This window comes from Podarcis vaucheri (assembly GCF_965113315.1).
Source record: "Podarcis vaucheri genome assembly, chromosome: 7".
NCBI lineage: Eukaryota > Metazoa > Chordata > Lepidosauria > Squamata > Lacertidae > Podarcis > Podarcis vaucheri.
Genome location: NC_138765.1, coordinates 83,177,104 through 83,195,445, shown reverse-complemented (window position 1 = coordinate 83,195,445; position 18,342 = coordinate 83,177,104). Strand labels below are relative to the sequence as shown.

At 45.5% G+C, this 18,342-nt stretch overlaps 1 protein-coding gene and 1 long non-coding RNA gene across 7 annotated transcripts in view; one reads left to right on the top strand and one right to left on the bottom strand.

Moving 5' to 3' along the window:
- Window positions 1-13,762, bottom strand: part of LOC309536149 (protein-arginine deiminase type-1-like) — a 29,863-nt gene extending 16,101 nt beyond the window's left edge. Inside the window, exons 1-4 of the mRNA XM_082230060.1 lie at window positions 12,784-13,762; window positions 4,445-4,622; window positions 2,768-2,840; window positions 2,073-2,134 (exon numbers count right to left, since the gene is read on the bottom strand). Of these exons, the coding sequence (XP_082086186.1) occupies window positions 2,073-2,134; window positions 2,768-2,840; window positions 4,445-4,622; window positions 12,784-12,878 (408 nt within the window). The 5' untranslated portion in view covers window positions 12,879-13,762. The remainder of the gene's footprint in view (window positions 1-2,072; window positions 2,135-2,767; window positions 2,841-4,444; window positions 4,623-12,783) is intronic.
- The window catches only part of LOC309536514, a 48,215-nt gene that overhangs the window by 10,542 nt on the left and 19,331 nt on the right, over window positions 1-18,342 (top strand). The window contains exon 4 of one of the 6 annotated variants that reach the window (XR_014221550.1): window positions 14,869-15,003. The exons of 2 other annotated variants lie outside the window; for them this stretch is intronic. This is a non-coding gene — a long non-coding RNA (uncharacterized lncRNA). Of the gene's footprint in view, window positions 1-210; window positions 711-980; window positions 1,471-14,868; window positions 15,004-18,342 lie in introns of those variants that run through there. 3 more of the 6 variants (XR_014221551.1, XR_014221552.1, XR_014221553.1) reach the window with 3 other exon arrangements.

The following is an 18,342-nucleotide window of genomic DNA, read 5'->3' as shown; positions in this document are numbered from 1 at the left end:
AGCAAGAAAGTTGCATCCTTATCAGACAAATCCAGAGGGGATAGGACCGTCATTTGCTACTAGCATTGCGCATACATGATGTGGAGAGAAATGATGTGGAGAGGAATTTTCCTGCCTTCTCACCATAGTAGACCCTCAAGGAGTCATCTAACAAAGCTGAATGTTGGAATGTTCAGGACAGATGAAAGAAACACCCTTTTTTTTACACAGTGCGCATTGTGGAGCTGATTCCCACAAGATGAAGTGTTGACCCCCAACTTGGGTGGCTCCAAAACTGGTTTAGACAAATTCATTAAGAAGAATGAGAAGTGATGGGATAGCCATCTTCAAATATTTGGAGGGCTGCCATGTGAAAGAAGGAGCAAGCTTGTTTTCTGCTCCTCAGCTAAACCTTAGGAAGAATCTTCTAATAGTGAGAACTGTTCAACAGTGGGATGGACTCCCTCGGAAGGTGGTGGACTCTCCTTTGTTGGAGGTTTTTAAATAGAGGTTGAATGGCCACCTGTCAGGGATGCTTTAGCTGTGATTCCTGTGATTCCTGACCTCAATGCCCCTTAGGCCATCCCTCCAACTCTTGTTGTTTTTTAGTCGTGTAGTTGTGTCCGACTCTTCGTGACCCCATGGACCAGAGCACGCCAGGCACTCCTGTCTTCCACTGCCTCCCACAGTTTGGTCAAACTCATGCTGGTAGCTTCGAGAACACGGCCCAATCATCTGTTGTCCCCTTCTCCTTATGGCCTCCATCTTTCCCAACATCAGGGTCTTTTCCAGGGAGTCTTCTCTTCTCACGAGGTGGCCAAAGTATTGGAGCCTCAGCTTCAGGATCTGTCCTTCCAGTGAGCATTCAGGGCTGATTTCCTTAAGAATTGAGAGTTTTGATCTTCTTGCATTCCATGGGACTCTCAAGAGTCTCCTCCAGCACCAGAATTCAAAAGCATCAATTCTTTGGCGATCAGCCTTCAACAATTCTGCAATTCTAGGACAAGGCTATTGACGGCTACTAATCATCAAGATGACTTTGTACTACCTACAGTATCAGAGGCAGCATGGAGTGTTGAGCCTCACACCTGGCCAAGGTAAATTGGAGGGCAGAAAAGGTGTGGTGGGGACCGTTCTTGGCAGACACGGATCTATTAGCATATCTGTTGACTTAATTCTTTATGCAGCACATAGTTAAACGGCGGAACTCCCTCCCACAGGAGACAGCGATGGCCGCCAACTTGGATGGCTTTAAAAGAGGACTGGGCAAATTCATGGAGAAGAGAGCTATTGATGGATACTAGCCAGGATGGCTCTGCTCTGTCCTTACAGTCAGAGGCAGAAATGCTTCTGAGCACCTGTAGCTAGAAGCCACAAGAGGCCAGAGGGCTGCTGTTGTGCTCAGGTCCTGCTTGCAGGTTTCCCATTGGGGCATCTGTTCATCCACTGTGAGAACAGGAGGCTGGACTGACAGAAACATAGGAAACTCTATCCTTCAGCATAGACATAGGAAACAGTGTCCTTCAGCTCTCTATATTGGACAAACAGGCCAAACCTTACACCAAATAATAAATGGACATAAATCTGACATCAAGAACCACAAAACAGAGAAACCAGTAGGAGAACACTTCAATCTCCCAGGACATTCTATACAAGATCTCAAAGTAGCTGTTTTACTACAAAGGAATTTCAGAAATAGACTGGAAAGAGAAGTTGCTGAATTGCAACTCATTACCAAACTTAAAACCATGGAGAGACCTGGTCTGAACAAAGACATTGGATTCTTATCTCATTATACATGACTAAGCCATTTTTCACCTTCTCACCCCTTGCCTTTTCCTGTAAGACCTATTGCAGTCGTTAAGAGTCGTCAACAGGCTCATCTCAGCTATCTGCCAATCTCCCATTCCCACCACCCTCCTGAGTAATACCCCTCCCCACCTTCTCACTATATAGAAGGCTCTGGCAACTTCTGTTTCAGTGTATCTGAAGAAGTGTGCATGCACACGAAAGCTCATACCAAGAACTAACTTAGTTGGTCTTTAAGGTGCCACTGGAAGGAATTTTTTCATAGGAAACTCTGCCATTCTTACCTTGTTGTTTGCTTTGCCATCCACCTTACCAGTTCGGCTAGTATCAGCGTCCAGAGAGATAGCTGGCAATATATTGGGGTGGGGTGGGGTGGGGAATAATCATGTTAGTACTTCAGGCTACATATTTGATACTGTGCATGTATATTTTTACTTTATTGAATTTATTGCATTTATACCCCATCCTTCCTCCCCAAGCAGCCCAGGGGGTTAATACCACAGAGTAAGCCATCATGCCAGGCTTAGCTAGGTCAGTTCCCCTTACCTTGGGAGAAAATGGGTAATGAAGCCTATTGCTCACCACCAGTCTACCTGAGAAGTTCAACATGTAAAGAGGTTTGAGCTAGTTGCTCCAGCTCAACCGTATGGCCCTCCTGAGCCATTATACCAATGATTTAGGAACTTGCACCACTGTAAAGTGCCTGTGCAACTTTTTCTGAATGCTATATGGAAAAGCACATGAATCTGACCTTTGGACCCACAGGAGCCTGTACAGGTCTAACAGCCTATATTTCCATGCTGTACTTTGCTGCATATTTTGTGATTTTAAATCTCTGCTGGGGTTTTCTAGCCAAAAGTACTTGCCCCAGACTTGGATCTTGGAATGTGTGTGTTGCACCAACAGCCTAGAGCTGTAAGGAATAAGGATCTGAATACCAAATACGAATGAGAATGTGGAAGGACTGGTCATTACTTACCCATACAAGTGATGTACAACCAAGCATTGGCAATGAGGGTGTCCCCTGTTGGCCCGTAATATGAAACCCGAACCTGCAAAAAGACACAGTACGCAGTCATAAGAACATAAGAAGAGCCCTGCAGTTTCGATCAGACCAATAGCTCTGATCTAGTTCAGCATCCTGTTACCACAGTGGCCCAAACAGGTGCCCCGAAGGGAAACCCTCAAGCAGCCATTCCCAACAATGCCACTGACACCTAATGTTCTTTTCTTGCGGGGTTTAAATAGCACACAGAATGGCAAGTCCCATATGGCAGCAACATGGGCTCTTCCATCCCACCGTTTAATGTGGACCTCTGTTAATTCTCCACTGTCCATGTGACATTCTCCTCTAAATCACTGACTTTCCACCCTTACCACTCTCTTGATTTTCTCATAACAGGGATACTCTGAAAAGTAAGTAAGGGCCCCCCCTCATCCTTTTATTCCCCTAAGTCTCATGGTTCCCTCCAGGCTTGTATCCAAAAGAACAGGCTTTCAGAAGATGAGCGTGGCTGTTGGTATAAGTGTGCCTCGAGCACTTTGTTTTCAACGCCTCTTACAACAACCCTAGAAGGTGGGTTCGATTTAGTTAGTTAGATATTTTGCAAACTTTATACACCGCTTGATTGTAAAGGGGAGAAACACACCAAGCGGTTTACAAAAAGCTTAAACAATAAAATTATCCAGAATAATTTACAACGATAGTTTAAAACATGGGTAGGCAAACTAAGACCTGGGGGCTGGATCTGGCCCAGTTACCTTCTAAATCTGGCCTGCGGACAGTCCAGAAATCAGTGTGTTTTTTACATGAGTAGAATGTGTGCTTTTATTTAAAATGCATCTCTGGGTTATTTGTGGGGCAAAGGAATTTGTTCATTTTTTCCCTTCAAAATATAGTCTGCCCCCCCCACCAAGGTCTGAGGGATAGTGGACCGGCCCCCCTGCTGAAAAAGTTTGCTCACCCCTGGTTTAAAACATACCAAAAAGTTAAAATACTAAAAATACTGAATTCTTACAAATGCGGACCGGGTATTGTTAGCCACTTTTCTTTTCTTTTACAAAAGTACATTGGTACCTCGGGTTACATACGCTTCAGGCTACAGACTCCGCTAATCCAGAAACATAGCTGTCAACTTTCAGATTTGAAAATAAGGGATCAGCAGCCTCAAAAATAAGGGATCAGCAACCTCACCTGTCCCGGGGACAGTCTACGGGATATCTAACAATCTGGGATAGCAGCGGGAAGCAGTGGGAAACAGTGCTGGAATAAGGGAATTTCCCGCAAAAGGGAAGGTTGACAGCTATGCCCAGAAATATTACCTCAGGTTAAGAACTTTGCTTCAGGATGAGAACAGAAATCGTGCAGCAGCGGCGCAGCGGCAGCAGGAGGCCCCATCAGCTAAAGTGGTGCTTCGGGTTAAGAACAGTTTCAGGTGAAGAACAGACCTCCGGAATGAATTAAGTTCTTAACCAGAGGTACCACTGTAATTCAAAACACTATACAACAATCGCCCTGACTGGGTTTGAAATCCATTTGGATCCAGTGCACATCCCTTGCTGCGACACTCTGTGCTGCTCACCGCAACATGGTCAAAGGCTGGCTCCCAGGTATGGTTGCCAGGCTCTCAGAGGAGCCCAGCTGCTCCCCGCTCACCTTGTTGTCATTGACGGTGCTGCTGGGTCCGTTTAGAGCCACGACCACTTCCACGTCCGAGTCGAGAAGCCACCTTGTACCTTCAGATGCTGTGGCAACATTGGGGTTGTAGATGACGTAGACTCGAAGCCCGGAAGTTCCACGGACATCAAATGACGTGGCACCTTTGGGTATAGATCTAGGGCCAGAGCAAACAATTGGGGTGGGGGGTGTTCAGTTTTATCATTGCATTATCATCACTGATAATCGGAAAAACTTTCTGACAGTCACTATTACGATTACATTTGAATGACATATTTTTCCTTCAAGGAACACCAGGTGGCACACGTGGTTCTCCCCTTCATTTAATCCTCACAACAACCCTGTGAGGGAAGGCAGTGACCTCATCCCCAAAGTCACACCCAGTGAGCTCCCTGGCAAAACGGGGGTTTGAACCCTGGTCTCCTAGGTCTTAACCTGACATTCTAACCAGGGGCGGACTTTGGTAATATGGTGACCCTAAGCGAGGAAAAAATTTGGCCCACATCCCTAAATATTTCTTATTTTCATGCCCTCCACCCTCTTGCCTTCTGTTCTGCGAATATTTTGTGCTCCTTCGGCTTGGCGCACTGTTTGGGGGAACCGCCCATAGCATTTCCCTAAATCCAGCACTGCTCTAACTATTAGGGCCCATTGGTTCTCTATTCCAGCTAGGCAAACCCAAAACACTTTGATGAAACAGTTAAATCAGCTATGATTAAGTGGGCACAGGATGTTGATCATAACATTATGTCTGCTGACTGGGAATGGTTGTGGAACACCGGTATTAAATTTACGGCATGTAATGCCTTAAAGGAAAATATTATGAAAATGGTCTATAGGTGGTACATGACCCCAGTCAAGCTAGCAAAAATTTACCATTTGCCTGATAACAAGTGTTGGAAATGTAAAGAAACTGAAGGCACTTTCTATCATCTTTGGTGGACATGCCCGAAGATTAAGGCTTTCTGGGAAATGATATATAATGAAATGAAAAAGGTACTTAAATGTACTTTTCCTAAGAAACCAGAGGCCTTTCTCTTGGGCATTGTCGGCCAATTGGTGTCAAAGAAAGATAGAATTTTCTTTATGTATGCTACAACAGCAGCGAGAATACTTATCGCAAAGTATTGGAAGACACAAGATCTACCCACCCTGGAAGAATGGCAGATCAAAGTGATGGACTACATGACATTGGCTGAGATGACTGGCAGAATCCGTGATCGGGGAAAAGAGACGACGGAAGAAGAATGGAAGAAATTTAAAATATATCTTAAGGACTATTATAAACTTGATGAATGCTAGAATGTCGAGGTTTTCAGAAAGAAAGGGTTACAGTAATATAAGATTAGACTAAAGAAAAGATCAACATGACAGAGGTTGGAAAGAAATATTTGGAAGTTGTTAAAAAACTATGAACATTGGGATGCAGAAAGGGGAGGTATGGGGAAGTCCGAGAAAAGAAGTTTACGAAAAATTGTTATGAAACTATACGTGTTTGTATGTCTTTTTATGTGTGTGTTTGTTTAAAAAACTTTGTAAAACTAATAAAAATTTTATTAAAAAAAACAAAACAAACCCAAAACACTTTAGTGCAAAGCAGGCTCAGTAAGGAGTGTGGTTCCCAATTTTTTTTTGGGGGGGGCGCCCCCCTGGATTCCATAAACTCATACCTAGTGCCTGCTACTCTAAAATAAAGAATCATTAAGAATAGCGCTTTGTACGACCTACTAAGGCAGAAAATAATACAATCCAATCCAAAACAGTAACCATTAATGGCATATTTATTCCAAAGCCAGCTAAAGCTATTTATTTTAATGAACCCAACTAAGCTGTTGAACTTGATCCAGTGATAGGGGCTTTTTAGAGTCTGATAGACATTGACGCCTCCATCGCACCCGTGATTCCCCCTTGCCTTTTGACCCCTGGGAATCCTGCTGGCCACTTTGGGATCCCCTACCCTAGAACTTCCCCTGCATTCTGACTGCATTCCAAAGCCAGGATTGTGATGCAATGCTACAGCTTCAATGAGAGCTGCTTGATGACAGCCTTACACACACATACACATATATATTCCACATATGCGTTGCCACCTTTCTCTCTGTGCTTCCTCCACCCAGCCCCGTCTATGCCTTGCAGCAGCTTGTAAAGAAAGATATTAATCTGTCAACATGCAGAATTTAAAAGGGAAGCCGAGGGAGGCAGTAAATCTGGCCGTAAACCCGTCTAATCGCTCCTTTCCTTGTAGTTGGGCTCTGTTGGATTTACGATCTGCAGAAGCACACCCATTAACCATGACTCCTGGAACTAGTCATCTTTGGTCAGAGAAAGGAAGGATGGAATGCAGGGTGGAGAGGGGGGAATGAAACCCTCCTTTATGGGCCCTAAATAAGAGCAATCATTTTAATAGTGTTTTCCATGCAGGTGGAACAACCGTCTTCGATTTCTTAATCTGCATACACCTACAGAGGTCATCCTGGGAGTTTGGGCTGGCTGGTCACATAGCAGTTAAAGTCCGAAGCCCACTACAGGAAGCCCCATAGCAGGTCCTGAGTGCGAGAGCAATTCTCCCCACACCTCAGCAAGTGGTCGGTTGACAAGAGCACTCTGGACCTCCTCCTCCTCATAATAAAATACTTGCTGGATCAGACCATAAAGGGCCCAAGTAGCCCAGTGTCCTGTTCTCCCAACAGCCCATTCCGCTTATGTGGCTTAGGTTGCAAGGGAGAAGCTTCCCAATGTAGGATAAAAAGGTAAAGGGACCCCTGACCATTAGGTCCAGTCGTGACCGACTCTGGGGTTGCGGCGCTCATCTTGCTTTATTGGCCGAGGGAGCTGGCGTACAGCTTCTGGGTCATGTGGCCAGCATGACTAAGCCGCTTCTGGAGAACCAGAGCAGCGCACGGAAATGCCGTTTACCTTCCCGCTGGAGCGGTACCTATTTATCTACTTGCACTTTGACGTGCTTTCGAACTGCTAGGTTGGCAGGAGCAAGGACCGAGCAACGGGAGCTCACCCCGTCGTGGGGATTCGAACCGCTGACCTTCTGATCGGCAAGCCCTAGGCTCTGTGGTTTAATCCACAGCGCCACCCACGTCCCTCAATGTAGGATAGGATGTCCTTATTTTCATCTGAGAAATGTTGGAGGGTACGCTTCGCATTTGTAAGAGCTTGATCATTTAGTGCAGCATCACCCAAACTTTGGGTGCCTATTGATACAAATCGGGGTAACTTTACTGTATTCTTTTCACCACCTGCTAAAAACATTGTTATTTGAACAAGCCTACCCAGTCGCTTACAAAGTTGGTGTGAACTTTCTGTACGTTTTAAACGATTTTTCTTGATGATTTCCTTGTTTTATCTTTTTGTGAACCACTTTGAGTTTTGTTTGTTTTGTTTCTTTGTTGTTGTTGTTTTTAACAATCAAGTGGCATGAAAATTTCATGAAATAAATGAAAACAAACAAATAAATAAATGTCCCCCCCCCCCCGGGCTAAAGACTCTTCCTCAGCTACAACAATCAAAGCAAGTATGTAAGTATGTGACCTACTCAAGAGGTCATAGAGAAAGAATCTTTCAAATACAGCCTTTGACAGCGGCAAGGTGAACAAAGAGCCCTGTGACACATTGAAAGGCCAACAGGTTTCTTGAGGTGCAAGCAGTCTTGGACTAGAAATACAGCTTTGTCAGATGGGCAAAATGTTATCCTTAGTTGACAGGTATATCTATACATTGGCAGAAACAGTTGACAGGGTGGCTACGGGGATATGGAATGAAAAGGAGTACAGTAATGTGATATTCAGACTAATTTTTAAATGAAGTTCTTCCCTTCACCCACACACAAATTTCTGTCTCTCTGCTGATGCTGCCTTTGGCAAGCTGGCGCCTTCCAGACATGTTGGACTACAACTCCCATCAGCCCCTAGTCAACGCACATCCATGTTGACGATGCATGTTGGGTACAGCTAGTGGATTTGGTGGTTCTGAGCAGAATTCTTCCCAATCAGAGTTGATGCAGCAGAATCTGCAAAGCTGCAAATCTCTGCAAACCTGGATCTCTGCTACCTCGGAGCTTGATGCAGTGGGATCAGTTTTGGAGGGGAGGCAAAGACAGAGGGGCAGAGCAGCTTTTTGTTTATTTAAAAAGATTTCTGTACCACTTGATTGCCACAAACTGCCAAACCTTTTGTAACAGATGCTAAAATTATGGATATAAATAGTTTAAAACAAGGAATTTAAAAACAACAACAACCCACTGTTGTACGTGTCTGGGTAGGTTTGCCTAAACGGAAATGTTTTAAGCAGGTGCCGAAAAGAGAACAGTGAAGGTGCCTGCCTGATGTCAAGAGGCAGGGAGTTGCAGAGCGTAGGTGCTGACACACTAAAATATGGATTCCTTGCAACTGCAGAACGAGTCTTATATGGCATCTGTAGCAGCGGCAGTTCTGCTGATCGAAGTGGCTGAGCTGGTATTTACAGTGGTACCTCGGGTTACATACGCTTCAGGTTACATACGCTTCAGGTTACAGACTCCGCTAAGCCAGAAATAGTGCTTCAGGTTAAGAACTTTGCTTCAGGATGAGAACAGAAATCGTGCTCTGGTGGCGCGGCAACAGCAGGAGGCCCCATTAGCTAAAGTGGTGCTTTAGGTTAAGAACAGTTTCAGGTTAAGTACGGACCTCCGGAACAAATTAAGTACTTAACCACTGTACAGAGTAGGGCAAACCCACAAGGAAACTGGTCCCAAGCTATGGATAGTGCCTAAGCATTGGGCATGCACCACTTCCCAAACCAACAGTGGGAGTGCACTGGACAGGGAGTAAACGGGAGTGAGGTTCTACATTTAGGTAGGAACCAGCTGTGCAAATATAAAATGAGGGGACACCTGGCTTGGCAGCAGGACATGGGAAACAAGCTGAACATGTATCCACAGTGTGATGGAGCAGCAAAAAAAGGGGGTGAATGTTATTCTCAGCTGCATGAATACAAGTTTAGTGTCCAGATCAAGGGAAGTAATAGTACTACTCTATTCTGCCTTGGTCAGACCACACCTGGAGTACTGTGTCCGGTTCTGGGCTCCACAATTTACCATATTTTTAGCTCCATAAGACACACTTTCCCCCTCCTAAAATGTAAGGGGAAATGTGTGTGCGTCTTATGGAGCGAATGCAGGGGGGAGACAGGCAGGAAAAGCCCCCGCGGCTCTTGGGGGCTTTTCCCCAAGGAGGGAGAAGGGACTGACTGGCCGCTTCAGTCCCTTCTCCCTTCTCGTAGAAAAGCCCGCAGGAGCCCGCACGGTCCTTAAAGGGTGCGCGGCTGCTGTGGGCTTTTGCGGGAGATGGGGGAATTCCCCCACCTCCCACAAAATCTGGGAGAAGGTCTGCTCCCTGAGCTGCTCTTTGGGGCTGGGGGGGGGGGAAGGAAACCGGGCTTCCCTGGCAGCCCCAAGAAGCTCTGTCCACTGCTCCCTGAGCTGGGAGGGGGGCAGATAATATTTCCCCCCTTGATTTCCCCCTCTGAAAACTAGGTGCGCCTTATGGTCAGGTGCGCCTTATGGAGCGAAAAATACGGTAATAAGGATATTGGCAAGCTGGAATGTGTGCAGAAGAGGGCAACCAAGATAATGAAGGGTCTGGAAACCAAATCTTACGAGGAACAGTTGAAGAAGCCTGGAGAAGAGGAAACTGAGAAGTGACATGATAGCGATCTTTTTCTTCTCCTCCAGAGCGGAGGACTCGAACCAATGACTTCAAGTTACAGGAAAGGAGATTCTGACTAAACAACTGGAAAAAATTCTGATGGCAAAAATTGTTCAAGAGTGGATTTGACTCCCTCAGAAGGTGGTGGACACTCCTTCCTTGTAGGTTTTTTTTTTTAGCAGAGGTTGGATGGGCATCTGTCAGGGATACTTTAGTTGCAATTCATGCCTTGCAGGGGGTTGGACTAGATGACCCTTGGGGTCCCTTACAACTCTGTGATTCTGTGACTTAACACCCAGCCCACGTTTTTGTCTTTCATGACGGCATGCCAAGCACATGAGGAGAGAGGGCACAGAACTACCCTCCGCCAAGCATGCAGTTACAGTGGTGCCTCGGGTTACAGACGCTTCAGGTTACAGACGCTTCAGGTTACAGACGCTTCAGGTTACAGACTCCGCTAACCCAGAAATAGTACCTCAGGTTAAGAACTTTGCTTCAGGATGAGAACAGAAATCGTGCTCCAGTGACGCAGTGGCAGCGGGAGGCCCTATTAGCTAAAGTGGTATCTCAGGTTAAGAACAGTTTCAGGTTAAGAATGGACCTCCAGAATAAATTAAGTTCTTAACCCGAGGTACCACTGTATTTGAGGCCTTAAAATTCTTACAACAGTTCTTACAAACCCAAGGTTTGGCACAAAATTGGAAGCAAGAAGAATTACTGATGAAAGAAGAATGGAGGATGAAAATTATGGACTATGCAGAATTAGATAAGCTAACAGGAAGAATTTGAAACCTGCGGGACCAGAGATTCTCAGAAGACTGGAGTAAATTTACGGACTATTAAAAAAGTAATTGTGATGAACAGATTACGCTAGTAGGTTTGCAAGAAGTTTTGAAAGGTGAATTATTTGAAATATTGCAAAAAAGATAATGAGGAGAATTGCTAGTTAAAGGTAACATGAAATTAAGAAATGCATAATAAGTGATAAGAACGGAAAATCATCAGAGGTGTTGACGGAAGTCCAAAATTTATTGTATAAGATGAGAAGTTTTGTTGTATGAATGATAATTAATATGTTAAAAACTAATAAAAGTGTGTGTGTGTGTGTGTGTATGTGTGTGTGTGTGTGTATTTCTTAACCCGAGGTACCACTGTACATGAAACCAATCTAAAATAATAAAGCTGTGTTCAGGTCCCTGACACCCTCCTCCTCCTTCTCCCTGTGCAGAACACAGTTCTTGAGGGATTACTCATACCGGAAGCTGCACACTGCTGGTGTCACAGTGTACAGAAATAGCGCCTCAGTCTCAGGGGCGTGGGCTCCTTGCACACCTAGCCTTCAAGTCTTTGCTTGCCTAACGTTGTCTGACAACCCCCCTCCCTCCACCTTTAAGGGCTCATGGCTAAGCTCGATCTATTCTCCTTCACACCTCTCCTTCCTCAGAAGAGAGAAGGACTCGTGTTCCTAGGGTTTCTTAACGTGACATAACATAACCTACAATATTCTCTTGCCTGACACAGGCCCACTCAATCACTTTAATCAGTGGAATTGCCACCGCTACAGGGGCCACATAAAACACGTTCCACATTTGTAAGAACTTTGGAACTTGCTGCCTCTTGATAGTAATCAGCTGCCTTCACTGTATTCCTTTCAGCACCTGCTTAAAACATTATTGATTAAACAAGCATAGCTAGACTCTTAGAAAGTTGGTGCGGATTTTAATCTGTTCTAGTATTTTAACTTATTGTATATTTTGAAGTGTGGCTGCAAAGTTTTCCTGATTTTCCTGTTTTATCTTTTGTAAAGTGCCTTGAGGGTTATTAGCTTTTTACCATCAAGTGGTGTATACATTTTATGAAACAGATGAATAAATGAATAAATAACATAGAAGCATAATGTAAGAAGAGCCAGTGGCCCATCGAGCCCAGTATTATTATTCAGAAACATTGTTGTTGTTGTTGAATTGTCCTTATTTTCATTGGACAAATGTTGGACAGTATGGAATCCCAGCCATCATAGCCACTGGTCAGGGATTTCTGGGCGTCAACCCCTGGTGAGCTATAGTTTCTGAGTTTTTTAATAGCTAGTAGGAAGTTGCCTTCTAGCAAGTAAGACCATAGATCCATCTAGCTCTGTAATGTCTACACTGACTGGCAGCAGCTCCCCAGGGAGACCCCCCCCCCAACCCTACTTGGAGATGCCAGAGATTGCACCCGGGACCTTCTGCATGCAAAGCAGGTATTCTATTGGAGAGGTCTATTGTCAGGGATGACCCTTCAAGGGAGTATTGCTTAAAATATATTAGACCCTGTTTTAAACGATGAGTCTTGTGGGTTCGTGCCATTGAAAGCTGCTGCCAATACATTTTTTTAAAATAAGGATTTAAGGCACACTTTTCCCTCAGCGCCCCACGTGCATCACCTCAGTCCCACTCACAACACGCTGTAGGACAGAGACCAGAAAAACAATGACCTTGCTTATTGCCAGACACAGCTAAGATCAAACCCAGCACCAAGCTCACAATGCCCTGTAACCACCCAGGGCTGTCTATTCTCACAAAACGCTCAACTGCCAGCCCATGCAAAATGCCATCACTTGCCCACAGAAACGCCATCACTTACCCATGGATGTCTATCGAGATTTCTGTCCCCAACACGCAGACGATGTAGTTCGGCTGCTCGGTGGACACCCGCACTACTCTCTGCCTGGCTGTCATTGTCTCAGCGGGGAGAAAAGGTGGCCAAAATTAGCACTTCTGCAGAGAGCCTCGATTGTCCTGTTTTCACGGGGAAACCAGCATGACTGGCTTAGGAAGGCGAAAAGGAACCCTGGGACCTCTGCTCCACCTTGTTCCCTTTCCCTCTTTGGTGTGTTGGTGCGGTCTCCTTGCCTTCGAGTGCAGCTGGGATCTGAAATATATAGATATATGGAGAGAAATATATAGTTGGGGAAGGGACAGAGGGAGGAGGTTCCAATCTCTCCCCAAAACACTTCAAAATCTGGGTCCTTTGGTAAGGATCTGGGTGTGCAAGGGTGTTGGATCATCAGGGAGGTCACACGCTGAGAGACAGAAAGGGCAGGACTCCTGGCTACGAGGAATACTATAATTTAGCTATTCATGCGTTCTTTTCTTTGCGTATTACTCAGGGCGCTAGGAGATGTTGTGTTTCGTTACCAAGCGAGGGAATAGGGCACCTGGGCAGGGAAAACCGATTTGGGATTGGAGAGGGCTATTGAAGCCTATGCTTTCCCTCCACAGTCAGAGGCAGTGATGCTTCTTAACAACAACAACAACATTTATACCCCATCCATCTGGGCGGCTGCCAGCACATATAAAAAGATAATAAAATGTCGAACATTAAAAGCCTCCCGACACAGGGCTGCCTTCAGATGCCTTCTAAAAGTTGTGTAGTTCTTTATCTCCTTGACATCTGATGGGAGGGCGTTCCACAGGGAGGGTGCCACCGCCGAGAAGGCCCTCTGCCTGGTTCCCTGTAACTTCACTTCTTGAAGTGAGGGAACCTCCAGAAAGCCCTCAGAGGCAGATCTCAGCGTCCGGGCTGAAGAATGGAGGTGCACACACTCCTTGAGGTATACAAGGGCCATCCTTTAGGACCGGTGTTATATGGTCCTGGCGGCCATATAATCCCAATTGCTGGGGACCGCAGGAGGGAACAGGGCTCTGGTGCTTGAATGCTGCTTGTGGGTTTCCCACAGGAATCTGGGTGGCCAAGGAATTGGGGGGGGTGTATAATGAATTTAAAAATATGTTAAAATTGGTAATTCCCCCCCCAAAAAAACCCCCGAAGCCTTTTTGCTAGGGATAATGGAGACGGAGGTTCGGAAGAAGCTGGCTAATCTTTTTATGTATGCAACAACTGCAGCCAGAATCTTTTACATGCAAAAATGGAAAGAGGAAGAGATTCCAAACAAAGAATAATGACTTATAATATTAATGGATTATGCTGAAATGGCGAAACCTGACTGTAAAACTAAGAGATCAAAATGGTGAACTGTTATGGAAAATGGAGGCTTTTTTTTTTTTTTACTATTTGTCAAAGTATTTTAGAAATATGAAAACACAAGCAGGATATGGGCGACGGGGTGGGGGGAGATAAGATGGAGTTATGAGGGTTAGCAATAAGTATAATGCAACAATTAAGGGTAAGAATAAAACGGCTTTTCCATGCAAACCAGGAAGTGACTTCTCCAGACAAAGGAATGTCTTTTCTTTTCTTATCTCTGTGGCTGTGATCTCCTGGGCGATGCAGACGCCATTAGGCAGTTGAATGTGCATGCATGCTCCGTCCATTTCCCTCCCTCCCTTCCATCACCCCCTCTGTGCAGACCCGGGCACTGCCAACCCATGCTACACCACTGGTGTTGAGCGATCCCATTCTCCCTGGTGCATTTCCTCATCAGAAAGAGTCCAATTCCTTATTGCTTTTCTTATCACAAAAAGACCAATTTGGAGGGCAGGGGCAGGGGTGGGCAGACAGGCAGAGAGCAGGCTTGTTGTATGGAGAATGAATGACACCCTGTTTAGAGATCCAGAAATTATTAAAAAGGCCCAAAAAACTATAAACGATTATTTTGAAATAAACTTGAAGACTACGGTGGAAAAGAGAGGAATCTGGGACGCAAGTAAAGCTGTAAAGTTGTGTGACTTGAGTTTGCTCCCATGTGATTGAATTATTTAATTGCAGTTCCTTCCTGGCAGGGGGTCGGACTAGATGACCCCTCCAATTCTATGGTTTGTTGAATCCCATCTGAAAACTGACTGTCTGGAAGCACCTTTTGAAAAAAGACACCCCTGTGACTTTTCCCCTTGGATCACCCCTGCAATCCCGGAGGAGCAATTGACACGATGCCTTATGAGGAACGGCTAAGGGAGCTGGGCATGTTTAGCCTGGAGAAGAGGAGGTTAAGGGGTGATATGCTAGCCATGTTCAAATATATAAAAGGAAGTCACATAGAGGATGGAGAAAGGTTGTTTTCTGCTGCTCCAGAGAAGTGGGCACGGAGCAATGGATCCAAACTACAAGAAAGAAGATTCCACCTAAACATTAGGAAGAACTTCCTGACAGTAAGAGCTGTTCGACAGTGGAATTTGCTGCCAAGGAGTGTGGTGGAGTCTCCTATTTTGGAGGTCTTTAAGCAGAGGCTTGACAACCATATGTCAGGAGTGCTCTGATGGTGTTTCCTGCTTGGCAGGGGGTTGGACTCAATGGCCCTTGTGGTCTCTTCCAACTCTATGATTCTATGATTCTATGACACGGCACTAGAGGAGCCAGGTTGTCCCAATGGCTTGGGACGCTCTCTCTCCTCTTCTTCATGACCTCAGGCTGAGCAGCCAAGAGAGACACAGCTCCCTTCCCAGGTCAGATGTCAGATTTTGCCCATCTGACAGGGCAACAGTCACCGCTTCATCATAGCCAGGAGAGCGGATGCTATAATTTGAGATGTTATAATTAACTGGGATTAAAACAGAACACATAATATGGTGTTATACGTAACTGAGCTGCATACTTCTGATTATACTGTGTGGCATAGCAGACTAGGACATAGGAGAGACCAGGGTTTGAATCTTCCTCTCGGCCATAGAGCCTCCTAGGTGTAACCTTGTGGGCTAGTCACTCACTCGCAGCCTAAACTACCTTGCAGGGATGATGTGGGGAGTAAACGAAGAGGAGAACCAGTTAGGCCACCCTCAGCTCCTTAGAGGAAAGATGGGATACAGATACAATGAACAAATGAATAACATATCTTAAGATCATTAATTTCAGTGGGTTAGCACTTGGTTCAATATAATCTAATATGTTCTGCACATCTATGGATCAGCAAATCTATCCATGTCAGTTTCTCTCCATTTCCCCCCATTTTTTCAGTCTTAAATTCAGCTTTGCACACTTCCACATCAATTTGCAGATTTTTAAAAGAATAAGCCCAAAGATCCACCAGCGTTTTGGCATGCATATTCCCTTAGTACGGACATTCTTGCAGTTTTCCCTGATGTAACACATTTTGGGGTGCTGATTTCACTAAGATGTCCAGTTTTTGCACAGTTCACCCCTGTACATGCATTTCTGTACACGTTGCCTGGCTGGAGAGCTGCGTTGCAAAATTCAGAGAAGTGTGAATTTTGAAGGACTGTTCTGTTTTGGTTCTCATATGGTTCCAGAACGTGCAAATTGGTTAGGCTCAAAATGCAAACTGAATCAAATCTCCCCAAACCTGTTCACAAATTTGGCTGGTACCAGTGCTAGTTTCTGTTGATTCATTTTTCCAGAATGGAGCACGACTTTATTTGTAATTCCCATGATTTGTAATTCTGTTCATTTTTGGAGCAAAATTCTGCAGCTAGACTGTTGGTGGGACAGACAGAAATTATACAGCCTGCCTATAGGTTACCGAGCGAGGTTTAGTTCATTAATTTGTGTGGTCCTTATCAACTTGGGTCCAGAATACTTTAAGGAACACCTGGTTTCTTAAATCCCTGCCTGATCACCATGATCTTTGGGGGATTCCAGTGCATGGTTAATCTATGGAACTCACTGTTAGGATATTTCCGTTCCACCTTAAAAGGGAGCAGGATGTTTGTGTCACAGCCTGCGTATTTCCTGTTTTCACAGGATGTTTCTGTTGTGTCTTTGCTTTCGTTCTCTCTGTGTCTGGAGACACTGATGCAGGCAGTCATGTCTTTCTTTGTTCTGATCAACGCTGAATAAAACTTGTAAATAATGCTCTCCCGAGTGCGACTTTTGCTGTGCATTATCTGCTGATAGAGTGTGCATGAGCTCTGGAATGTGGCAAGATATTTTCTAGAAACTCATGTCGCTAATTGCTGATAGTGCGTGCCTACGGGAGGTCGATGGATCGTCCGGCAGACGGCTTGGGGCCATGATGGACTTTGTCTCCCTGGCAGTATCCCAACACTCACTCCTGAAGGAGGCAGTGATGCTTTGCCTCCACAGTTAAATGCAGCAATTTTTCTGAATCCAAGCTGCTGGAATCTGCAGGAGGGGAGAGGGCACGTGTGCCTGGGTCCTACTTGGGGGTTTCCTTTGGGGGCACCTGGTTGGCCACTGTGAGAACAAGATGCAGGGCTAGATGGGCCATTGGCCTGATCCAGCAGGTCTCATGTTATATCCTCATGTCTGTTCTAGTGTGTCCCCCACCCCATAGCTCAGATGCTCATGTTGCTGTGCGTTCAGGCCCAGATGTGCAACTCCCTCCCACCTGATATCAGGCAGGCCACCTTCCCTGCTGAACATCAACAGCTCCTCCAAGTGTCCCTGTTTTTCAGGGGCAGTCCTGGATTTACAGAAGTTTTCCCGGTCTCTCTTTCTCTCTCTCTTTCTTTCTTTCTTTCTTTCTTTCTTTCTTTCTTTCTTTCTTTCTTTCTTTCCTTCTTATTAATTAATTACTAGAGTTTATGTACTGCCCCATGGGACGCGGGTGGCGCTGTGGGTTAAACCACAGAGCCTAGGGCTTGCTGATCAGAAGGTCGGCGGTTTGAATCCTCGCGACGGGGTGAGGTCCCGTTGCTCGGTCCCTGCTCCTGCCAACCTAGCAGTTCGAAAGCACGTCAAAGTACAAGTAGATAAATAGGTACCGCTCCGGCGGGAAGGTAAACAGCGTTTCCATGCACTGCTCAGGTTCACCAGAAGCGGCTTAGTCATGCTGGCCACATGACCCGGATACTGTACACCGGCTCCCTCAGCCAGCAAAGCGAGATGAGTGCCGCAACCCCAGAGTCGTCAGCGACTGGACCTAATGGTCAGGGGTCCCTTTACCTTTTTACTGCCCTATACCGGGAGGTCTCAGGGCGGTTCACAGAAAAGATCACAACATATATCAGAATAAAAACAACCACCCAATAACACCCCACTTCCAGAAAAGAGACACATTTTAAAAGGGTATAGTATGTCAAACAGATCAACTTCCCTGGGGAGAGCATTCCACAAACAGAGAGCCACTGCAGAGAAGGCCCCGTTCTCATGTTGCCACCCTCTGGACCTCTTGAGGAGGAGGCAAATGAAGGAGGGCCTCAGAAAATGATCTCAGGGTCTGGGTAGGTTCATATGGAAAGAGGCAGTCCTTGAGGTATTGTGGTCCTGAGCCATTTAAGGCTTTATAGGTCAAAACCAGCACTTTGAATTGGGCCCGGAAACTAATTG